This window comes from Gnatocerus cornutus, chromosome 5 (genome assembly GCF_029298725.1).
Source record: "Gnatocerus cornutus isolate USDA-ARS CGAHR chromosome 5, icGnaCorn1.1, whole genome shotgun sequence".
Classification (NCBI taxonomy): domain Eukaryota; kingdom Metazoa; phylum Arthropoda; class Insecta; order Coleoptera; family Tenebrionidae; genus Gnatocerus; species Gnatocerus cornutus.
Genome location: NC_142237.1, coordinates 19,898,584 through 19,922,001, shown reverse-complemented (window position 1 = coordinate 19,922,001; position 23,418 = coordinate 19,898,584). Strand labels below are relative to the sequence as shown.

The 23,418-nt window shown below is 38.3% G+C and overlaps 3 protein-coding genes across 15 annotated transcripts in view; 1 reads left to right on the top strand and 2 right to left on the bottom strand.

The window, feature by feature from the left end:
• Positions 1-348: 348 nt before the first annotated feature.
• Positions 349-11,588, top strand: msn (serine/threonine-protein kinase msn). Of its 10 annotated transcripts, none has more exons than XM_088035222.1 (17): positions 349-678; positions 868-933; positions 4,539-4,746; positions 4,799-4,975; positions 5,340-5,949; positions 5,998-6,114; positions 6,166-6,256; positions 6,519-6,539; positions 6,655-6,932; positions 7,042-7,198; positions 7,276-7,944; positions 8,746-8,859; positions 9,787-9,961; positions 10,010-10,230; positions 10,284-10,601; positions 10,649-10,783; positions 10,859-11,588. In XM_088035222.1, exons 1-17 carry the CDS (start codon positions 613-615, stop codon positions 11,105-11,107), a joined length of 3,672 nt encoding a protein of 1,223 aa, XP_087891348.1. In that variant the 5' UTR covers positions 349-612; the 3' UTR covers positions 11,108-11,588. The 10 variants fall into 10 exon arrangements, with proteins under 10 accessions (XP_087891348.1, XP_087891343.1, XP_087891341.1 ...); XM_088035217.1 differs by having other exon boundaries at positions 9,703-9,961; XM_088035215.1 differs by having other exon boundaries at positions 9,703-9,961; positions 10,649-10,801.
• Positions 11,589-12,017: 429 nt separating this feature from the next.
• mRpS25 (mitochondrial ribosomal protein S25) lies at positions 12,018-12,785 on the bottom strand. Its single transcript, XM_088035223.1, has 4 exons — positions 12,564-12,785; positions 12,411-12,517; positions 12,273-12,360; positions 12,018-12,227 (listed from the first exon to the last, which is right to left on the bottom strand). Exons 1-4 carry the CDS (start codon positions 12,698-12,700, stop codon positions 12,056-12,058), a joined length of 504 nt encoding a protein of 167 aa, XP_087891349.1. The 5' UTR covers positions 12,701-12,785; the 3' UTR covers positions 12,018-12,055.
• Positions 12,786-19,652: 6,867 nt separating this feature from the next.
• LOC148175565 (growth factor receptor-bound protein 14-like) overlaps positions 19,653-23,418 on the bottom strand; it is a 55,579-nt gene continuing 51,813 nt past the window's right edge. For all 4 annotated transcript variants that reach the window (XM_088035454.1, XM_088035453.1, XM_088035452.1 and 1 more), the window contains exons 9-10: positions 21,110-21,372; positions 19,653-20,877 (exon numbers count right to left, since the gene is read on the bottom strand). In XM_088035454.1, the coding sequence (XP_087891580.1) occupies positions 20,571-20,877; positions 21,110-21,372 (570 nt within the window). In that variant the 3' untranslated portion in view covers positions 19,653-20,570. The remainder of the gene's footprint in view (positions 20,878-21,109; positions 21,373-23,418) is intronic.

The following is a 23,418-nucleotide window of genomic DNA, read 5'->3' as shown; positions in this document are numbered from 1 at the left end:
TTTTTTTGGACCATGAATTTCACTTGAATAAAACCGGCCATGAGTAAACATATACTGATAAATTAGTAATCATAATAGAAAAACATTCTAATTTTAGAATTTTGCTAAAATGTTTAAATGTTGGTTATACAACCAACAATACATAAAACATCCCAGTCTTTTCATGGCTCGAGAAAGCCAATAGATGTATAAAATCAAAAAGCAATTTTCTTCTATTTATTCACTTAGCTGAAAATAGACTCGTCACTGGTATTAAAACTGATTGAAAACAATACAAAGATGTTAAAATTTTGAATTTAGCGCGTTTTACCCACGCGCGCGCTCTGGCGACGAACCGACAAACTATGGTAAATTTTGCTGTCTGTCGATCTCTGTGGCAGACAGTAGAAGGGTGCGCCGAACATGTTTCATGTGTGTGTATCTCAGACAACTTTTTGTTAAAAAATGTGTTTCAATCTTAAACTCGTGTGATATTAGTGTTTAATCGAGCACTCCTGCCCGCAAACTGTAATGTGTTTCATACGTTTTCCCGTCTACTCTTGAACACACACACACATCACATCACCCAAGTGTTTTATTTTGGTAATCATTTCTCCGACAACAAAACTCAAAATGGCGCATCAGATGCCCCCGTCAGTGAATTGCTCGTTGGATGAAATCGACTTGACTGCCCTCAAAGTGAGTACCATCACCAAACCAGCCCATATTTCCATCCATGGAGTTCATTATCTAGCCGGCCATTTTGTTCGCGACCGTCTTTTTTTCCATGTAAACATGACATCTTATTTTGGGTGTGTTAATGATTCATTTTTGTTTCGCGGTACGCATTCTTGATTAGGCCAATAATCAAGTGCATTGTCCTTGCAGGATCCCGCAGGAATCTTCGAGCTGATCGAGGTGGTGGGCAATGGCACCTACGGACAGGTTTACAAGGTAAGAACTTTTAGGATAACATGAATCCAGTCATCCTGCTTCCCATGAAGAAAACAATAGATGATCATTAGCGTTAACAGCCTCCCGCGTTCACACCCAACGTTGTCATTTTTACGGATGACAGGGACCTGTCAAATTTAGAACAATAAAACGTGTGAGTCATCTGTTGCAATGACAGTCACTGTCAATCGGACAAAAAATTGTTTTTGCTTTGAACAAAGCAGGCGTCATTGTTCAGCACCCTGAGGGCTCCTTTGATTTTTTTGCGCCCACGTTGCCGTTCAGGGCCGTCTTTGACCCAATAATAAAACTGAATTGATCAGTTGAAAACTACAGGAAACGTCTCTGTCTCGTTTTGCAAGAGATCTTTGTCGATTGTCTAAGTAATTGTATGAAATTAGCTCTGGGAGGTATACGAGGAATTACGAGTTTAGATAACGACAATAAATTCTTTGTAATCCAAAACATGTGTCGTTATCTCGTGACAAGTGTGTTGCAGGAACGACTTTCAATTATTTAGTTGATTTGTTCTATTTTTAATTTCGTCTTGGCACACTAGACCCATTTGCAGAATGATATAATACACAAAAGGTTACGTGATTGGGATTTGTTTATAATTGGAAGGGGAACATAAAAGTATTCCAAACAAGACATAAAACTAAATGAAAGGAGATAAGTATTCCACGGTTTACTTCATATGTCGAGAATTTTCGATTTTGACTGGTGTCTCCTCCTTTGACAGTTTGAGGTCGTAAAAAACAAAAAAAAGTACCACCAACCTCCTCTTCTGTAAAATTGTCTGGTAACTGTACTCCTGTCTTATGAATAAAAGTGACCATAAATTACATTATGCTTTGAATTTTTGTATTTCGTGGATGTGAATTTAAAACAACTTAGCGGTATTTGCCCATAACATTTCCCAAGGCATTAATTTATGTTTCTATTGTGTTTAAAGGATTCGTCTTCAAAGTAGGTTTTTGCCTGGCGAATGCTTGTTCTGTTTATCGTTTTCGTTATTTATCTTTGGAAACAAACATTTGTGGTATGCAATAAGTTAGGCTTCGTCATACTTATGCACTTCAAGGCTTTGTTGATTTTTGATACGACGTTTTTCACAATATTTAAGTCGAATTTCTGACATGCACTCATTTCTTCGGTTTATTCTAGCCAGTCATTTAGTCTAATTGAGTCTACTACCTAATTAAGATTAATCATTCTACTGCAGAGTTGTACAGTGTGTCCATGGGTATAAAATGTTCCGCTTATCGAAAACCCTCATAACCATTATCGTAAATTCTGACTCAAAATAACCAAAACGAAAACATGTTTCTTAAAGATGGTAACATTAAAATTTCTAATTAAATTAAAAACCAGAGTCATTTATTTGCTTGTCGCATTCCATCCAATTAGCCAAATATGTAAAACCCGACCGTGCAAATTAACACACAAAAATCGTTATTTCACTTGAGATAAAAATCTTTCATATGCATTGATCTCCCGGTCAAATTTTCCTCAAACCTTTCAAAACTTGACATTTAAATCTGACCCAATAACCAAAATTACGTTTCTTTGCTAGTATATTTGAAGTTCGCGTGCCACAACCACCGTGAAAATATTCACCGAATCGTGACCGGCAATCTCTCAAGTCATTGGGCTCGCCATTTTAATTACAATCGATAATTTCTTCCGTTTTTATAAATTAAAATGAATGAACACTCAAAGATCGCACTTTTTACCGTTCCTTTGTGAAAAAACCGTAATCGATAATTTCATCGTCCGAAAATAGATGTGCTGTTGTAGTCGGCCAATGCTGACGAGATTCCTGAAAAAACGACTGAAATTTATCTGAAAGAGGACATCGTTTGATGATAATAAAACGGCGGAACACGATGTTGCGACACGCCTTTACGTCACGCCTGAAAAAATCATTCCTGCTCAGGTTCATAAATTATTGATGATTTCGTTGGTCTATTTATATCGGAGGATGTCTGTTTAATTAAAGTGCGTGCGTGGTTCTAGAAAATTTGATGGACAAAGGGCAGGAAGTCTTTGTTGAACAAACAGCTTCTTTTCTGTCACGTCGCATTTGCGTAATAACATCTTATATTACCACCCTTCACGGTTTTCGCTTTTGCTAACTTTTCAACAATTGACTCGTTCTTTTCCACTTGAGTAAAGTTATTTTGAATTAAATATCGGGTCGATATTTAATAATTCTCTAGAGCGAATCGAGCTTTTAAAGGCAAAAGAAAAACAACGTCTGCTGGAGTGTTCGATTCAATTTATCGTGTTAGACGGGACGTTAGTTAAAACTTGATAAACGTACTTTGAAGACGGTTCACTATTCATTCGATCATCTTATTTCTTGGATAATAACATTTCGTGATCGGAGAAAAGCCGTGTGATCCGATGATATCATTCATATGTGATCTGAAGAATTGCAAAATTGTTACAAGGTTTTTCTCAGTTTGTTTGAGTTTTATTGTTAAGAACAATGCGTTATCTGGCGATAAAATCGGTGAAATTCCAATTATGATAGTAACGGGAATTTGATTTGTGTGGGCGCACATTTTTACGTTTTTTATAAAACGGATTTTTGTTTGAGTCAATTTTATTGTCTTTTGCGTAATTAATTTACATTTTTGGGGGCGTGGATTATACACGTCATTATGACAACGTCACAAGTGTATGAACTCAAGATAACATGGAATTTTAGGAAACATATAAATTCGGTTGTTTATAAATCATAGCAGTGACACAATTAGTTTCAATAACTGTAATTTTTTGAGTCACGAGCCTGATTTGAACAAGTAACAACGAGATCATCGAGTCATTTTATTCTCATTGGCTGGAAATAGTCATCAAACGACGACGATCGATAAAAGAGGTAAACAAAGCAGAACACGATTAGTTATCGCCCTCTTTTACTTTTTCACTATTATTGGAAACCGACCTCGTTATCTACCCTCTTTCGTTATCACACCCTCTGTTTCCGAGTCGTCCAACCAGTAAATGCGACCGCCGCTTTTCCATAACGAATGACAATCGGAGGAGGGTGCCCCGTCACCAATTCGTCACGGAAGGCTTGCTATTCTCATGTGTTGTACGCAGCCCGAGATTCCTTCTCATGACCGCCACGCTCACCAGATTCGCGGCCTATTGAAAGCTCATGGAACTATTTTTTCGCGATAATGTCAACGGACTGGACGAGGTCGGGGGTCAGATGTAATCGACGCTCATTAAAACGTTAAAGTGGCGCGAGCTTTGAAACTAGTCTGTTTGCAGGGCGATAAACGTGTTGATTTTGATATTTCCGGAAAAGTTGCAGTTTCAAGGTTACGATTTCGTTGACTCATCGATAGTAATTTGCTGCAATTAGCTAGGAGTTGCGAATTAACGGGTTTATCGGAGGAAGAAGCCAAGTCGAAGCAAATTATGTGTGAAAGCAGTAATGAGATCAACTTCTTTTTAATTAGATTTGATTCAATGTTTTTTAATGATGACATAAACCAGGCAAAAAATGACATTGTTATTACGTTACAAATTACTTTGTACAGCTCGCTCTTCGCATTTTAACGACTTTTTTTAACGCACTGTCTTTCTAGGGTCGTCACACCAAAACCGGTCAATTGGCAGCCATCAAAGTTATGGACGTCAACGAGGACGAAGAAGAAGAGATTAAGTTGGAAATCAACGTGCTCAAGAAATATTCTAATCATCGCAACATCGCCACGTATTATGGCGCTTTTATCAAGAAGTCGCCGCCAGGGAAGGATGACCAGTTATGGTTGGTCATGGAATATTGCGGCGCTGGTAATAAAACTTTAGCGTTATGGGATTTTGTAATTTTAATGTTTCAACGCAGGTTCAGTCACGGATTTGGTGAAATCGACGAAAGGTCAATCACTAAAAGAGGAATGGATCGCGTATATTTGCAGAGAAATATTAAGGGGATTGTCCTATTTGCATTCGAACAAAGTCATCCACAGGGACATCAAAGGACAGAATGTTTTATTAACTGACAACGCCGAAGTTAAATTAGGTACGCAGTAGAAAAAGGCATGAAATTTCGTAGTTAAAACGCGTGAGTGAGCAACTGTATCCATGGTGACGATACAAACAATGTCAGCCATGTTGTAATATTTTTCATATATCGCGGGAATAAATCTGCTAATGGTACAGTCGTGATAAATTTAGTCGCTCACCAACAGTCTTGTGCCACAACACTTAACACTTCAAATTCTTCATTTTGATTATATTTTTCAAATTTCTGCACACCACGCGCTGCATGCACGCTTTTCTTATTTACAAACAAAGGTATCTAAGCAACGAGCCCACCGCCAACTTTTGACTCTCACACTAACTCAAATGTAAATTTGACAGATGTCAATTTTTATTTCTTTTAGTGGATTTCGGCGTCTCGGCGCAATTGGACCGCACCATCGGCCGCCGCAACACTTTCATAGGCACTCCGTATTGGATGGCACCTGAAGTAATAGCCTGCGACGAAAATCCTGACGCGACCTACGACAATCGAAGCGACTTGTGGTCTTTGGGAATCACAGCTCTAGAAATGGCGGAATCTCAACCGCCCCTTTGCGAACTCCATCCAATGAGAGCTCTCTTTCTCATCCCCCGAAATCCGCCACCAAGGCTCAAGAGTAAAAAGTGGAATAAAAAGTTTCACGGCTTCATCGAAACAGTATTAGTCAAAGATTATCACGAGCGTCCGTACACGGAGCAACTGTTGAAACACTCGTTTATCAGGGACCAACCCACGGAGAGGCAAGTGCGAATACAGTTGAAGGATCATATCGATAGGTGTAAGAAGAGGAAGCAAGAGAAGGAACGCGAGGATTACAGATATTCGGGGTCGGAGAATGAAGAGGAAGAACCGCAAATTGCTGGGGAACCTAGCAGTATTGTGCAAGCTCCAGGGGGCGATACGTTGCGCAGGAATTTCCAGCAGATACAAGAAGGGCGCACGCTTAGTCAGAACGTGGAACCGCCACCAAGGTAAGAAGCATTTTGTAACCGACAGATGTGGTGATTTTCGAGTTGTAGGAGTGGAAGGAATAAGGATAAGGAGGAGATTCCTGAACCTGGACCACCTGCGAGGCCGCCTATTCCGCAGATACCCCAGAGGGTAATAGTAGTGCCCGATCCGGCGCCTCCTCGAAGGTAATGTTAGCAGTAAAGAGAGGAGTTTCTTATTTTGTGGTGCTTTTACAGACCACTGCCTCCACCGCCTGATAATAATTTTGGAAGGTCTCAACAAATTCAGCAAAGAAATTCGCAATCTCAACACATTTTCAAGCCCATGGTAAGTGCGACTCTTAACTGTCAATTTAAAGAACGTAATAAAAAGTGACTAATCAAATTACCAGCCGAGGAGAAGTCAGCTCTTTTGATGACTGACTTTTCCTCAGCACGAATGCAACGTCTTCTGTAGCTGTGTAAATAACTTTCATCTGTTAATTATTATTAGTCACGCTTTTTTAATTGTTATATTTTTGGTAGCACTGCTTCAATCTAATTTTGGCTCTTCTGTTTATTTCATGTCCATATTTCACCTCTCACTACAGGGTCCCGCACGTAAACCTGAGGTAGGTCTTCACTTCATGTTTATTTTAATGATTAATATTGTTTTAATTTCATTTCTCGAGTAACAATTCTTTCCTGTGTCGTATGTAGGAGGTGTTTAATTGTTGATTGTCTTAGGAACTGGACGCCTTGGCAGCTCACTTGAACGAACTCGGCGTACAACAACCGTCGCAACCCGAAGCACCTCCACGTAACAACCGCAACAACAAACAATCACAATCCGCCGTGAACAACAACGTTTCTACCCCAGGTTCCGCCAGTAATCACACAAATTCAGGTCAAGCTAGTAATATTCTCGATTCGGTCGTGGACAGCGAAACGGATTCTGAGCCAGAAGACAACGGAAGATCTAGAAACGACGGTACTCTGTTGGCTAGTGACCCCCCTAAACCCCTGTAAGTCGATTCGTGCATATTAAGAGCGTTTTTACTAACATTTTCCTCAATAACCCGCTTTTGTTTTCTTTGGTTTCTTTTCTTTCGTTAGACCTGAGTTTTCTTACAGAGCTGGTTTAGGAGTAGTGCCTGAAAGTAGCGCAAGTGTGTCTAGTCCCGGAGCTACTGGCTCCGGTTCGAGTTCTGGGAGCGCCCCTAATAGACCTTTGCCTCCCACACCCGATGATGACGAGTCGCAAGGTGACAAAACGTTGGTGCTGCGCAGGGTAAGTCGTGGTTGGTGTACTCGCAAACGCGAGTCTGCTTCAGTGTGTTTATTTTTTTTACGTGTTAAAAATGACAGCAGTCTGCAGCCAGTCTAGTTAAGACTAACGTTGAAGATATCGACGAAGCGAAATTATTGAAAGAATGGGATTTCGAGAAATTTTTCCCATCGACGAAATTCAAAAGCGAAGAAACGACGAGTAAACAGGATAAAAAAGGACCGACGCATCGACGGATGGATAGCGATTCGAAAATCAACAATCCTTTCTTTCGCGGTTTTCGACGGGAGAACTCGGATTTTTTCCCGTTGAGTTCGCGACACTCGGCCGTTTTTTCAGACAAAAACGTGCGCTCGAGTGGTATTTTCAACAACAGAAGGAGCTCAGAAGCGGGGCTAAACAAAAAGAACGGAGAACCCGTTCTTATGGACTACGTTAAGAGAACGGAGTCTCCCAAAAACAAAGACTACGGAATGATAAGCAAAGATAGCAGCATCGGAATTTTGAGAGTCGATGGGAATTTCGTCAAGCCGCGAAGAGAGAAGACGGAGTCTGATATAGTCTTGAGAAACTCGGACGCTAGGAGGAGCGTCAGAGAGAGTCTAGAAGCGCGGAGACGCGAAGTCGAAGCACAGTTCGCTAAAGAAGTGGAAAACATGAGGAAGCGAAATTCGAGGCCTATCGAGATTAGTTCGATTTCTTTGTCGACGCCGACTAATTCTATTGACGAAGAATATTTGTATATACAGGTAATTTAACAGTTTTGGTTTGCGATTTCGGGTGCCTTTTGTTTTTTTCTAACAATGAATTAACGACAGAAACGCAGTTGGCTGTTCGCTGAATACTGATTCCATAGTCTTATAGTTTTAGGTTCTTAAAGTTTCTCATTTTCTTGTTAAATTGGATAATTCAGGTGGCGACGATAACTCACGTGTTCCTAAAAATAATACTACCTGCTTCACGAACACTAGTAACTTCGTTATTATAAAATTTTCTTACTTTTGGTTCTGGATTTAAATACAGCAGTACTAGTAGCGCCTTAGTTTTGTACTACAACTCAATGTCTAGATTTAAGAATACTATAATAAGAGCCTTATTGTTTTAGTTTAGTGTAGTGTAAATCAGGCGAAGGTGCTTAAAGTGTAAAGTCAGTATTCATGCTCTTTGATAACCCGCTTTAACTTTAACAAAACCGCTAGCGTTTGCATGGTGTTCTTCAATTGTAACCTAACAGTGTGAAAACCGCTTCAACTAACCTCGTGACCGAACTAATCCGCCATCAGCCACGAAGAAACCGTCGTTCAAGTTGTTGTATTTTTTCTAGAATGGAGAAAACTCTTCTCGAGGGTTTTAACCCCCCAACCTCAGCATGAGAATCACGTGCGAATTAGCATGAAGAGTTCAAACATGACTGGCTGCAACTGTTGCCATCTTAGTGTCTTGAGTACTTTGTTTTAGCTGTGTGTGTGACTGTTTTTATGTGTTTTCATTGTCAGTAGTTTAGTTTAGTTTTTACAAGAAATTGTATGTTGAAACGTGCTGTTTTTTAGAACGGTAGAAGTAGCGACCACTCACGTCAAAGCAACGTTTTACCAGATCTTCTTAGTCAGGCCAGCGGTAGCCCGGGTACTCCATCGGCTAGAGATAAGTCTCAGAGCGAAGAGGTAATTTTTTTCTTTTATCGTTTTGTGTGCATTTTAAAACGACGCTGTTGTGTTAACACAATTGGATTTTGAACGGGACGCTTTCCGTGTCTCGGACGCTTCAAGTTGCACCACGCTCCATTATGTAACCCGTGACCATAACCCAATGTTAAATCAATTTGAGACAAATGGGACTGCCTATGCAAGATGAGGTGGATAAATTTCATAAATTTGGAGCGTTTTTGGTAAAAACTAGCACGCATCTTGCATTGTTCCCGAGTTTCCAAAAGATAATAAATTTGCTTCAGAAATTTGCACAGAACGTAAACTCCAGAGGTCGGTTCTGTGCAAGTAGATGTTCTTTTATTTGTTAATGTGAAATAGGTGTTCGTCACTAATTTTAATGTCTTTCTCTTTGGTTTTTGCCTAACTGAGTGACGTCCGTAACAACATAAGTGTAACTGTAAGTATGCACCTATTGTTTGTTGTCGTTAATATCGTAGTGTGATCTGTAGTAGCCCATCTCATCGCCATTATCATCTTTTTGTTTTTATTATTTTTTGTTTTTCCCCCCCATTTGGGTTCTGGAAACTAACGGGAAAGACTAATCCGGCCCCCATTAACCCCCTTAACCTTCCCGCTTTGTTTTTAACCCATTAAACCGAAATGTCATCAAATTGGCCTTGCGCCCAACCCGATATTTTAAGCTTCATCGTAGTAATCGTTTTTGCATCGTGTTTTGTTTACTCCCCCGAGATGGTAAGTGCATGCGGGGCGATTAAAAAAATTAAATCCAACGAATGCTTGTATTCTAACCCGAAATGTAGCAACTCGTGCCCAAAACTGACGTGTTTTCTTTTTCAGTACCGACAAGCTGTCTCTCCCCACGCGACTCCTTCCCCTAACAAACATACACCTCTTAATGTTCACGCTCTTGCCTTGCAACAGAAACAGCGCTCATTCCTCACGTTCGGCTTCGGCGCCGGCTCTGCTTCGAGTCGACGGGAATCGCACGTGAACGTGAACGTAACGCCTACATCTCACGACATTTCGTCGGACACGCCGGAAATTCGAAAATACAAGAAGAGGTTCAACAGCGAGATCTTGTGTGCCGCACTCTGGGGTCTGTAGACGCTGAGGTTTTGATCAAAATTGTCATTGGGGATTTCAGGTGTCAATCTTTTGATTGGGACTGAACACGGGTTGATGTTGTTGGATAGGAGCGGACAGGGAAAAGTCTACCAGTTGATTTCGAGAAGGAGGTTCCAGCAGATGGAAGTGTTGGAGGGCCAGAATATTCTCGTCACGATTTCGGGGAAGAAGAATAGGGTGCGCGTCTATTACTTGAGTTGGCTGAAGAGTAAGATTTTAAGAACGGACGGAGTGAGCGACGTAAGTTGATTCTTCAGAGGAAAGTGACACTTAATATCGGGATTGTTTTGCAGCAAGTCGAGAGGAGGAACGGCTGGATCAACGTGGGCGACCTTCAAGGTGCCGTCCACTTCAAAATAGTCAAATATGAAAGAATCAAGTTTCTGGTGATAGCATTAAAAGACAGTATTGAAATTTACGCGTGGGCTCCAAAGCCCTATCACAAGTTCATGGCTTTCAAGTCGTTCTGCGAGTTAACGTACAGACCTCTGTTGGTCGACCTTACGGTGGAAGAGGGCACGCGACTTAAAGTGATTTACGGAAGTGCTGATGGCTTTCACGCCGTCGATTTGGACTCTGCCAGCGTCTATGACATCTACTTACCCAAACACGTGAGTTCTTTGCCGTGACTTACTGGATAATGCTTTTTCCTTTGCAGACGCAAAGTGCTATCACGCCACATTGTATCGTTACTTTACCAAACAGCAACGGGATGCAGTTGTTGCTGTGTTACGATAACGAAGGAGTGTATGTCAATACGTACGGGCGAGTATCCAAAAATATGCTGCTACAGGTGAGTGAGCGGTTATCTGTAAGTAGTAATTGCGTCAACGCAAACTTTAAATCTGACGCTTGTGTTTTGTTGAAGTGGGGCGAGATGCCAACCTCAGTGGCGTACATCGGGACGGGGCAAATAATGGGATGGGGCAATAAGGCGATCGAGATCCGCTCCGTGGAGTCGGGCCATTTGGACGGCGTTTTCATGCACAAGAAGGCTCAACGCTTGAAATTTTTGTGCGAACGCAACGATAAAGTATTCTTTTCAAGCGCTAAAAGCGGTTCCAGCTGTCAGATCTATTTCATGACCTTGAATAAGCCCGGCATGGCCAACTGGTAGTAACCTCAATTAATATCAAGTGTAATTAATAGTTGATTGTGATCAGTGATCGGGACGAAAGAGAGAAAGGTTTTAGTTAACACAGAGAGTCAGAAGATGGGCAAATAGTACAATGTAATTTAGATCAAATTGATCCCAACTAAATCGGATTGGCGGCCGAGGATTTGCATGTGATTTGTGGTGTCGTCGGTTTTTGAAATGGTTCCTTTTTTCTTTCAACATCAGCAATAAACGTAGGGAAAATCAAAGCGGAACCATTCAAGAATCGCGTGAAACGATGTAGTATTGGTGCCAAGAGGATGTTAGTGAACTGATAAATGCTCACTAAGTGACTAGTTAAGTCCAATTTATTATAAAATACATTTAGCTTAATGTGACTAAAGTTCGGCAATGGTTTGACGAATTTCAGTCACTTTTTTTTGTACATACTTGATTATTTCTGATGCCTAGTGCACACATTATAGAGACCATTAAACCATCAGTTTCAGTTTTGTTTTTTGACCATTTTCCATTGATTGCATGGTTGCCAGACATACGATTTTATACTAAAAAGTTAGTAATAAAATGGTTCTTTTTTTTGGGTGCAATGAAGACTGTATGTATAATTTATATGTACGACCAATGATCTGGAGGTCTCCTCTTAGCCAGTTGTTCTTTTTATTATATATTTTGTGGCCTATTTATATGTTATCTTGCTTTTCTGCTCTTTTTATAATAATTTTTCCAAAGAATTGGTAAGTGTGATTTTTTTATTATAAAGTTAACAATTTCTATATAAAATCATTTTTATTATTAATATAATTCCAGACAGTAACGTTATAATATTCTGTATTATATTATAAAAGTGTTTTTATTCATACCTTCCTCATCCTCGTCCATCGCTCAATTGGGAAATTTATGAAGGCGTGGATTTCGTTTAAATTTATTGACTAATTGTACACTTGTTATTTATTCTTTTTTGTATATGTATTTGCCTCGCATTGAATTTGGTAAAGGCACCACACTGGGGCACGGTACTTGTCCTGGCAACTCACAGATGCAATGCCGTTCGCAGGCAACACCAAAATTTGCTGGGTTATCTTTCTTTTCCTTTAAAATTGACTCTGCTTCTAACACCTCCCTAAAAGCAACCTTCAGAAACACTCAACCTCATCTCACAACTTACTTTGTCTTTCCCACGACCCTAATTAAGTGTTCATAAATCTCTTCTTTACTTTTGTTATCGACGTCAATGATCATTTCATCCCCAGTCTCTGCAAGACCCACATTAGATTTTATACAAAACATGTAAAATTCCACTTGCCATAAAAACAACGAACAAACGGAGACGGAGTAAGATTTTTAAACGTTGCTATTTGAACGTCGGGATTCTTGTATTGAACCTGCGGTAAGCACCAGAAAACAAATTCTCTGAAATGAAATTGTTACTTTGATTCGTGCAAATTTGAGGTTATACTTGGTTCCTTTGTTGTTTTCGCCGTTTAAATGATAGTGAACTGCCATGATTTTGATTTGATCCTTTAGAATCAAACGCCCGGCTTCCAAATATTGGAGGGTTCTCCGAATTGGGGCTGGTCCTCTCATAAACGGCATCTCGAAAAACTTTTATAACCTCTAAATTAAATGTCAATTGCCTTAAACTATGCGTACCAATCACTAACCTAAGAAAACAAAAGTTACGAGAATCTTCACAATGTGTATTATTGGTTGCCTACGTATAAATTAGTAGGGGTTAATTTTCTATGACATTTACGGCTTTTTTAGTAGTTTTGCTATTTGCAACAAAACATAATCGAATAGCTACAAAAACAATCGAATAGGCCCCAAAATCAATCCAAATGTTCACAAAAACCAATTGAACGGTCACAAAAACAATCGAACGGTAACAAAAAACAATCCATTGGCTACAAAAAACTGGAATTGTCACAATAAAAATCCAATGCCACAAAAAACAATCGAATTGCTACAAAAAACAAACGAATGGCCGCAAAAGACAATCGAAAGTCCACAAAAAACAATCCAATGGCCACAAAAAACAATCGAACGTCCACAAAATCAATCGAACGGTAACAAAAAACAATCCATTGGCCATAAAAAACAATCGAACAGCCACAAAAAACAATTCAATGGTCACAAAAAAAGCATCGAATTGCCATAAAAACAATCAAACGGTCACAAAAAACAATTGACGGCCACAAAAAACAATCCAATGGCCACAAAAAAGAATCGAACAGTCACAAAAACAATCGAACGGTAACAAAAAACAATCCATTGGCCACAAAAAACAATCGCACAGCCACAGAAAACAATCCAATGGTCACAAAAAACATCGAATTGCCATAAAAAACAATCAAACGTCCACAAAAAACAATCGAACAGCCATAAAAAACAATCCAATGGCCACAAAAAACAATCCAATGGTCACAAAAAAACATCGAATTGCCATAAAAAATAATCGAACGGCCACAAAAACAATCGAACGGCCACAAAAAACAATCCAATGGTCACAAAAAAACATCGAATTGCCATAAAAAACAATCAAACGTCCACAAAAAACAATCCATTGGCCACAAAAAACAATCGAACAGCCATAAAAAACAATTGAACGTCCACAAAAAACAATCCAATGGCCACAAAAAACAATCCAATAGTCACAAAAAAACATCGAATTGCCATAAAAAATAATCAAACGTCCACAAAAAACAATCCAAGGGCCACAAAAAACAATCGAACGGCCACAAAAACAATCGCACAGCCACAAAAAACAATCGCACAGCCACAAAAAACAATCGCACAGCCACAAAAAACAATCCAATGGTCACAAAAAAACATCGAATTGCCATAAAAAATAATCGAACGGCCACAAAAACAATCGAACGGCCACAAAAAACAATCCAATGGTCACAAAAAAACATCGAACAGCCATAAAAAACAATTGAACGTCTACAAAAAACAATCCAATGGCCACAAAAAACAATCCAATGGTCACAAAAAAACATCGAATTGCCATAAAAAATAATCAAACGTCCACAAAAAACAATCCAATGGCCACAAAAAACAATCGAACGGCCACAAAAAACAATCCAATGGCCACAAAAAAACATCGAATTGCCATAAAAAATAATCAAACGTTCACAAAAAACAATCCAAGGGCCACAAAAAACAATCGAACGGCCACAAAAACAATCGCACAGCCACAAAAAACAATCCAATGGCCACAAAAAACAATCGAACGGCCACAAAAAACAATCCAATAACAATCCAATGGCCACAAAAAAAACATCGAATTGCTATAAAAAACAATCAAACGTCCACAAAAAACAATCCATTGGCCACAAAAAACAATCGAACAGCCATAAAAAACAATTGAACGTCCACTAAAAACAATCCAATGGCCACAAAAAACAATCCAATGGTCACAAAAAAACATCGAATTGCAATAAAAAATAATCAAACGTCCACAAAAAACAATCCAATGGCCACAAAAAACAATCGAACGGCCACAAAAAACAATCGAACAGCAACAAAACACAATCCAATGGTCACAAAAAAACATCGAATTGCCATAAAAAATAATCAAACGTTCACAAAAAACAATCCAATGGCCACAAAAAACAATCCAATGGTCACAAAAAAACATCAAATTGCCATAAAAAACAATCGAACGGTCACAAAAAACAATCGCACAGCCACAAAAAACAATCCAATGGTCACAAAAAAACATCGAATTGCCATAAAAAATAATCGAACGGCCACAAAAACAATCGAACGGCCACAAAAACAATCCAATGGTCACAAAAAAACATCGAATTGCCATAAAAAATAATCGAACGGCCACAAAAACAATCGAACGGCCACAAAAAACAATACAATGGTCACAAAAAAACATCGAATTGCCATAAAAAAATAATCGAACGTCCACAAAAAACAATCCATTGGCCACAAAAAACAATCGAACAGCCATAAAAAACAATTGAACGTCCACAAAAAACAATCCAATGGCCACAAAAAACAATCCAATGGTCACAAAAAAACATCGAATTGCCATAAAAAATAATCAAACGTCTACAAAAAACAATCCAATGGTCACAAAAAACAATCGAACGGCCACAAAAAACAATCCAATGGCCACAAAAAAACATCGAATTGCCATAAAAAATAATCAAACGTCCACAAAAAACAATCCAATGGCCACAAAAAACAATCGAACGGCCACAAAAAACAATAGAACAGCCACAAAAAACAATCCAATGGCCACAAAAAACAATCCAATGGTCACAAAAAACAATCCAATGGCAACAAAAAACAATCGAACAGCCACAAAAAACAATCCAATGGCCACAAAAAACAATCCAATGGCCACAAAAAACAATCCAATGGTCACAAAAAACAATCCAATGGCCACAAAAAACAATCGAACAGCCACAAAAAACAATCCAATGGCCACAAAAAAACATCGAATTGCCATAAAAAATAATCAAACGTCCACAAAAAACAATCCAATGGCCACAAAAAACAATCGAACAGCCATAAAAAACAATTGAACGTCCACAAAAAACAATCCAATGGCCACAAAAAACAATCCAATGGTCACAAAAAAACATCGAATTGCCATAAAAAATAATCAAACGTCTACAAAAAACAATCCAATGGTCACAAAAAACAATCGAACGGCCACAAAAAACAATCGAACAGCCACAAAAAACAATCCAATGGCCACAAAAAACAATCGAACGGCCACAAAAAACAATCGAACAGCCACAAAAAACAATCCAATGGCCACAAAAAACAATCCAATGGTCACAAAAAACAATCCAATGGCCACAAAAAACAATCGAACAGCCACAAAAAACAATCCAATGGCCACAAAAAACAATCCAATGGTCACAAAAAACTATCAAATTGCCATAAAAAACAATCGAACGGCCACAAAAAACAATCGCACAGCCACAAAAAACAATCCAATGGCCACAAAAAACAATCCAATGGTCACAAAAAAACATCGAATTGCCATAAAAAATAATCGAACGGCCACAAAAACAATCGAACGGCCACAAAAAACAATCGCACAGCCACAAAAAACAATCCAATGGCCACAAAAAACAATCCAATGGTCACAAAAAAACATCGAATTGCCATAAAAAATAATCAAACGTCCACAAAAAACAATCCAATGGCCACAAAAAACAATCGAACGGCCACAAAAAACAATCGCACAGCCACAAAAAACAATCCAATGGCCACAAAAAACAATCGAACGGCCACAAAAAACAATCGAACAGCCACAAAAAACAATCGAACAGCCACAAAAAACAATCCAATGGTCACAAAAAAACATCAAATTGCCATAAAAAACAATCGAACGGTCACAAAAAACAATCCAATGGTCACAAAAAAACATCGAATTGCCATAAAAAATAATCAAACGTCCACAAAAACAATCCAATGGCCACAAAAAACAATCGAACGGCCACAAAAAACAATCGCACAGCCACAAAAAACAATCCAATGGCCACAAAAAAGCATCGAATTGTCATAAAAAACAATCGAACGGCCACAAAAAACAATCCAATGGTCACAAAAAAACATCAAATTGCCATAAAAAACAATCGAACGGCCACAAAAAACAATCGCACAGCCACAAAAAACAATCCAATGGCCACAAAAAACAATCCAATGGTCCCAAAAAAACATCGAATTGCCATAAAAAATAATCAAACGTCCACAAAAAACAATCCAATGGCCACAAAAAACAATCGAACGGCCACAAAAAACAATCGAACAGCCACAAAAAACAATCCAATGGCCACAAAAAACAATCCAATGGTCACAAAAAACTATCAAATTGCCATAAAAAACAATCGAACGGCCACAAAAAACAATCGCACAGCCACAAAAAACAATCCAATGGCCACAAAAAACAATCCAATGGTCACAAAAAAACATCGAATTGCCATAAAAAATAATCGAACGGCCACAAAAACAATCGAACGGCCACAAAAAACAATCGCACAGCCACAAAAAACAATCCAATGGCCACAAAAAACAATCCAATGGTCACAAAAAAACATCGAATTGCCATAAAAAATAATCAAACGTCCACAAAAAACAATCCAATGGCCACAAAAAACAATCGAACGGCCACAAAAAACAATCGCACAGCCACAAAAAACAATCCAATGGCCACAAAAAACAATCGAACGGCCACAAAAAACAATCGAACAGCCACAAAAAACAATCGAACAGCCACAAAAAACAATCCAATGGTCACAAAAAAACATCAAATTGCCATAAAAAACAATCGAACGGTCACAAAAAACAATCCAATGGTCACAAAAAAACATCGAATTGCCATAAAAAATAATCAAACGTCCACAAAAACAATCCAATGGCCACAAAAAACAATCGAACGGCCACAAAAAACAATCGCACAGCCACAAAAAACAATCCAATGGCCACAAAAAAGCATCGAATTGTCATAAAAAACAATCGAACGGCCACAAAAAACAATCCAATGGTCACAAAAAAACATCAAATTGCCATAAAAAACAATCGAACGGCCACAAAAAACAATCGCACAGCCACAAAAAACAATCCAATGGCCACAAAAAACAATCCAATGGTCCCAAAAAAACATCGAATTGCCATAAAAAATAATCAAACGTCCACAAAAAACAATCCAATGGCCACAAAAAACAATCGAACGGCCACAAAAAACAATCGAACAGCCACAAAAAACAATCCAATGGCCACAAAAAACAATCCAATGGTCACAAAAAACTATCAAATTGCCATAAAAAACAATCGAACGGCCACAAAAAACAATCGCACAGCCACAAAAAACAATCCAATGGCCACAAAAAACAATCCAATGGTCACAAAAAAACATCGAATTGCCATAAAAAATAATCGAACGGCCACAAAAACAATCGAACGGCCACAAAAAACAATCGCACAGCCACAAAAAACAATCCAATGGCCACAAAAAACAATCCAATGGTACAAAAAACATCGAATTGCCATAAAAAATAATCAAACGTCCACAAAAAACAATCCAATGGCCACAAAAAACAATCGAACGGCCACAAAAAACAATCGAACAGCCACAAAAAACAATCCAATGGCCACAAAAAACAATCCAATGGTCACAAAAAACTATCAAATTGCCATAAAAAACAATCGAACGGCCACAAAAAACAATCGCACAGCCACAAAAAACAATCCAATGGTCACAAAAAAACATCGAATTGCCATAAAAAATAATCGAACGGCCACAAAAACAATCGAACGGCCACAAAAAACAATCGCACAGCCACAAAAAACAATCCAATGGCCACAAAAAACAATCCAATGGTCACAAAAAAACATCGAATTGCCATAAAAAATAATCAAACGTCCACAAAAAACAATCCAATGGCCACAAAAAACAATCGAACGGCCACAAAAAACAATCGAACAGCCACAAAAAACAATCCAATGGCCACAAATAACAATCCAATGGTCACAAAAAACTATCAAATTGCCATAAAAAACAATCGAACGGCCACAAAAAACAATCGCACAGCCACAAAAAACAATCCAATGGCCACAAAAAACAATCCAATGGTCACAAAAAAACATCGAATTGCCATAAAAAATAATCGAACGGCCACAAAAACAATCGAACGGCCACAAAAAACAATCGCACAGCCACAAAAAACAATCCAATGGCCACAAAAAACAATCCAATGGTACAAAAAAACATCGAATTGCCATAAAAAATAATCAAACGTCCACAAAAAACAATCCAATGGCCACAAAAAACAATCGAACGGCCACAAAAAACAATCGAACAGCCACAAAAAACAATCCAATGGCCACAAAAAACAATCCAATGGTCACAAAAAACTATCAAATTGCCATAAAAAACAATCGAACGGCCACAAAAAACAATCGCACAGCCACAAAAAACAATCCAATGGCCACAAAAAACAATCCAATGGTCACAAAAAAACATCGAATTGCCATAAAAAATAATCAAACGTCCACAAAAAACAATCCAATGGCCACAAAAAACAATCGAACAGCCACAAAAAACAATCGAACAGCCACAAAAAACAATCCAATGGCCACAAAAAACAATCCAATGGTCACAAAAAACTATCAAATTGCCATAAAAAACAATCGAACGGCCACAAAAAACAATCGCACAGCCACAAAAAACAATCCAATGGTCACAAAAAACAATCCAATGGCCACAAAAAACAATTCAACGGTCACAAAAAAACCATCAAATTGCCATAAAAAACAATCGAACGGTCACAAAAACAAATCTAACGGCCACAAAAAACAATCCAATGGCCACAAAAAAAACATCGAATAATCACAAAAACGATTATTTTTTATGACATTTACGGTTTTTGAGACCATTCTTTTGTTTTTTATGGCCATTCGATTGTTTTGGTTCATGCTATTCTGCTGTTTTTAACGACCAGTTCAATGTGGAATGTCTTTAGGCTGATCTTAGTTTATAAACGGATTGAAGGGATTATAAAAGAAAACTAAATTTTAACGTCGAAATGTAATTTAATCGACTTGGTCTACAAGAGTACAAAATAATGGATGTATTACAATGGCGTGTAAAAGAAATGAAACATAGTCGCGTTTGTCACAAATATAAAAGCCAGACTTGTCAGAATCGTGTAAGTACCTATTTCTATGGTCAAATTTCCCATGTCAGTTTCACAAGGATGATGTAAATGTAATCGTCACAAGAAGAAACATATGAACGTGTAAGATTACAAAGTTAATAGTAGAAGTAAAAGCAATGTTTACAAAAAATACTGCTTACTATGATTGCATGAAAAAATACTTAACTTAAATATCACATCTACATAAATTAAACCTACAACAATATTGCTCTCTATAAATAAACTAATTTTTGGTTTAAATATATCTAAGATATCGAAAATACTCCAATATCAGGGTTACAATTTTCTTAAGAATACAATTTTTTATCTACACTTATAACTATACATGGTGTGAATAACAATCTTGACGATATCAAATATATTTTTCGAATCCACACCTAAACGACCACAGCCTTCTCCGAATTTATTTCGAAAAGAGATTTATAAACTAGTTTTTTTTTTCACCCTGTTGTATGAACGAGATTAATACTGAATCGAAACATTTCAATTAAAAAGAAAACAAACAAACAAAAAATATCATCCCTGTGTACATGTATGTGTTAATAACTCGCTAGCCGAGCTGTTTAATCACACAGGATTCAACGATGGACCGGTTTTCTCATTTTGGTTCGAATCCCGTACGAGAACAAAATAAATACGTCCCTGTGTAAAATTCGATTTTGTCGATAATACAGGAAATTACAAACTATAGTGCGACGGCTTTTCAGCAGAAAAATCACTTTGTTTCGAGTCTACACTCACAATTAATAAGTTAAAGAGTCATGAAATGCAACCTAAATACTTCCAGCGACGGGCGTCGTCGGCGACGCTTGCACACAAGAAGTTGAGTTAACAGGCGAACAATTTTGCATCACGTAATGCGTGAGTCTTGTCGGTAAACATCCAGCGTTCAATTGATAAAATTCAACGAGTTGAAGTAGATCGTAGAATTTCGTTACGCCGCTGTCGAGGGAGAAAACGTGAGCTTCCCGCAGCGGGTCTACTATAGGGTTGATTTGAGTGTGGAGCACTTTGCCCCCGCATTTGTACGTCAGAACGAACGCTCCTGGATTCGATCGACTCTCGCGCACCAGGAACACTCTGAAAAAAGAATAAATAGAACGTGCGAAAACACGACCTTCCGTAACGCATTTATTAGTTGCCAGGCGAGAAAAAGGTCAATTTTAGCCCCGACTCCTTTAGACTCGAGTACATCGCGAAAATGACGAGAATGAAAGGAACAGAGAGTGGAGTGCTTTGACTTAGACCTTCCTTGATCTCGCCACAACTGATGACAATTGTAATAGAGATGAGTGCGTTTTTTGCTGCTTACCCGTCGACAGTTCCATGTTTGGTGACTAGCGAAGTGGCTTGGTCTCTACTCATCCCGCTGTGAAACCAGGGCTGCGTTATGTGGACCCCGGATTCAATACCTTGCGGATAAACGTTGCCAGGGGGTGGCCTGCACGGGGGTCGCCACCTCCTTTTCCACGAATATCCCTCGGCCACAGCTATTGCTTTCGCTTCTTTTGGGTCTTCAACTATGCGTCCCACGGAACCCGTGAAGTCCATGGCAACCCGAGACCTGACAGATTCCTGCAACGAGAGAAATTTCCTTGTTAATAAAACCTTGATGAGTATCGACAGTGCACTGCCAAAATTAACCTTGGAGAACAAAGGAATGACTTCCGTTTCGACAAAAAGTATTCTTGCCTTCAAGGAAAATCGACACAAATTTTAATGGAAACTCATTCCTGTCAGAAATTCTAAATATTAGTCTGTTTACGATGACAGAAAATTAATGCAACCGCGGCCAACTCGCGAAAATTATCACCACTCAAACGTTTGGTGCAATACACTCATAAATACTTCAATTTCCAAGCACGCGTTTGCTGCATTTCGAAAAACTAGGACGCCTATGCAGGTTTAAGATTTCGTGTTCATTCTAACGAGTCTTAAAATAATTTAATGAGGAGGTACCGAGTCGATGTTGATAGCTCCTTCACCCTTCGAGTGGAATTTTCCCCTTTCGCAAAAATTCGGTCGTTCATCACACCCTGTCGCAGGCACGCACATTATAATGTGTCAAAATACAAGTCTAAACCAGAGATTTGGAAAATAATAGATCCGGTGGAAATTTGGACATACGTTACGCAAAACATGTGCAACAAGAATTTTTATTTCCGTCTCTATCTATTGCATTGATTCCTATCGCTGATACGCTTATGCAGTATTGTCTCTCTCGTCAGGATGGAACCAATCAGAGATCATGACGTAGATCGTTACTCGAATTTCAAATGGCAAATCCAAATTGTCATAGCTAATGTCAATAAAGAACTTTGAATGCAATTTTAATGCAATTATTTCTCTTGTATGTTGCTAAATTTTGCGACAAGGTTCTTTCATCACTAGTTTGATTTTGCTGTCTTTTATTGTTGAAACTTTTATTCCTTAATAGGCCGAAGCTCTTCTACATCAAGTGGAGACTCCCACAATATGAATGCGGTAAAACCGATCATTTATAGCTCCACAATTAAACGATATTGATACAATTCTCAATGTGCATAACATAATTTTCAATAGGTTTAAGGTCAAACACTAATGACAAAATCAAAATTACCAACGTGTGACTAACACTTTTCTAATCTGACACCAGAAATCTGGTAAAATGGAGAAGCTAATTCAAACAGCCTAGATTAATTGTAAGAACATAGAAAACTTTACATTAGACCCAGACATCTGAAGAAGAAAATGCAGAGGTCTCTTTGAAGATGTATTTACCACTATTTACATCAATTTGATTTTGTTCCTCGTCCGAGTGTAAGAAAAGAGCGCAGTCTTCTCTCGGTCTGCCACGATCTTCTTTTACTCCTTTCTACTCATTGTCAACCTTTTTGCCTCTGTCCAAATCTTAAACAGAATCTTATTTGCTACAATGTCACAGATTTCTTAGCGTGTTCTTCTTTCTTTTCTTACTTGTCGTCAGAGCTGTCCATTATTTTGTTAACCAGTTCTGAGCTTCATATTCTTTTGATGTTCTCAACAATCTACTTGTCCATTTTTAATGTATTTTTTTACTGCTTTCATGTATATTTCTTCAATACTTTGAACATTCCTCCGTTCATCCAATTTAGTTAGGTACACCTTGGATTTTTATTAACTAGGATATTTCTTTCAATTGAATCTTGATCTTTTCTCTCTTCGTCAAAATCCATGTTTTTCTTCCTCTCCTTATGTTTGGTACTTCCGTTTTAATTATAAATCATCTGCTAACCGCATAATAATTCACTTTCTTTGCACTTTGTAGTCTGTGGTTAATTTTCATATTTTGCTTCTCAATTTCTCCACAGACGACGATTTAGTTCAGAAATATGCCAGTTGTAATATTCCATTGATTTTTATTTCACTAGTTAGCCCTTATTTGTACCATTTATCTATTCTACGCTTATTACAAAATTCTCGCACAAATTTGTTCAAATGCGTCTTGAGCCAAAAATTCCTCTTTGAACTCACTTTCTGTCGTCTGTAGGATGCGACGTCGGTGGTTTTGTGGTGCTGAGAGAAGTTGTTGTGTTACAGTACGTTGGATTACTCATTTTGCTTTGAACTGTCACACATTACAATTGTTGTCAATCTGTTGTC

Bases quoted from the DNA above. Each gene is read 5' to 3' on its own strand.
- msn (XM_088035213.1), top strand. From the start codon at position 613: ATGGCGCATCAGATGCCCCCGTCAGTGAATTGCTCGTTGGATGAAATC. The intron at 6,257-6,518 runs GTAAGTGCGACT...CTCTCACTACAG, and splicing joins AACACATTTTCAAGCCCATG to GGTCCCGCACGTAAACCTGA. The intron at 7,199-7,275 runs GTAAGTCGTGGT...TAAAAATGACAG, and splicing joins AAACGTTGGTGCTGCGCAGG to CAGTCTGCAGCCAGTCTAGT.
- mRpS25 (XM_088035223.1), bottom strand. From the start codon at position 12,700: ATGCCGTTTATGAGAGGACCAGCCCCAATTCGGAGAACCCTCCAATAT. The intron at 12,518-12,563 runs GTATAACCTCAA...ATTTCATTTCAG, and splicing joins GAAAACAACAAAGGAACCAA to AGAATTTGTTTTCTGGTGCT. The intron at 12,361-12,410 runs GCAAGTGGAATT...TGGGTCTTGCAG, and splicing joins GTTTGTTCGTTGTTTTTATG to AGACTGGGGATGAAATGATC.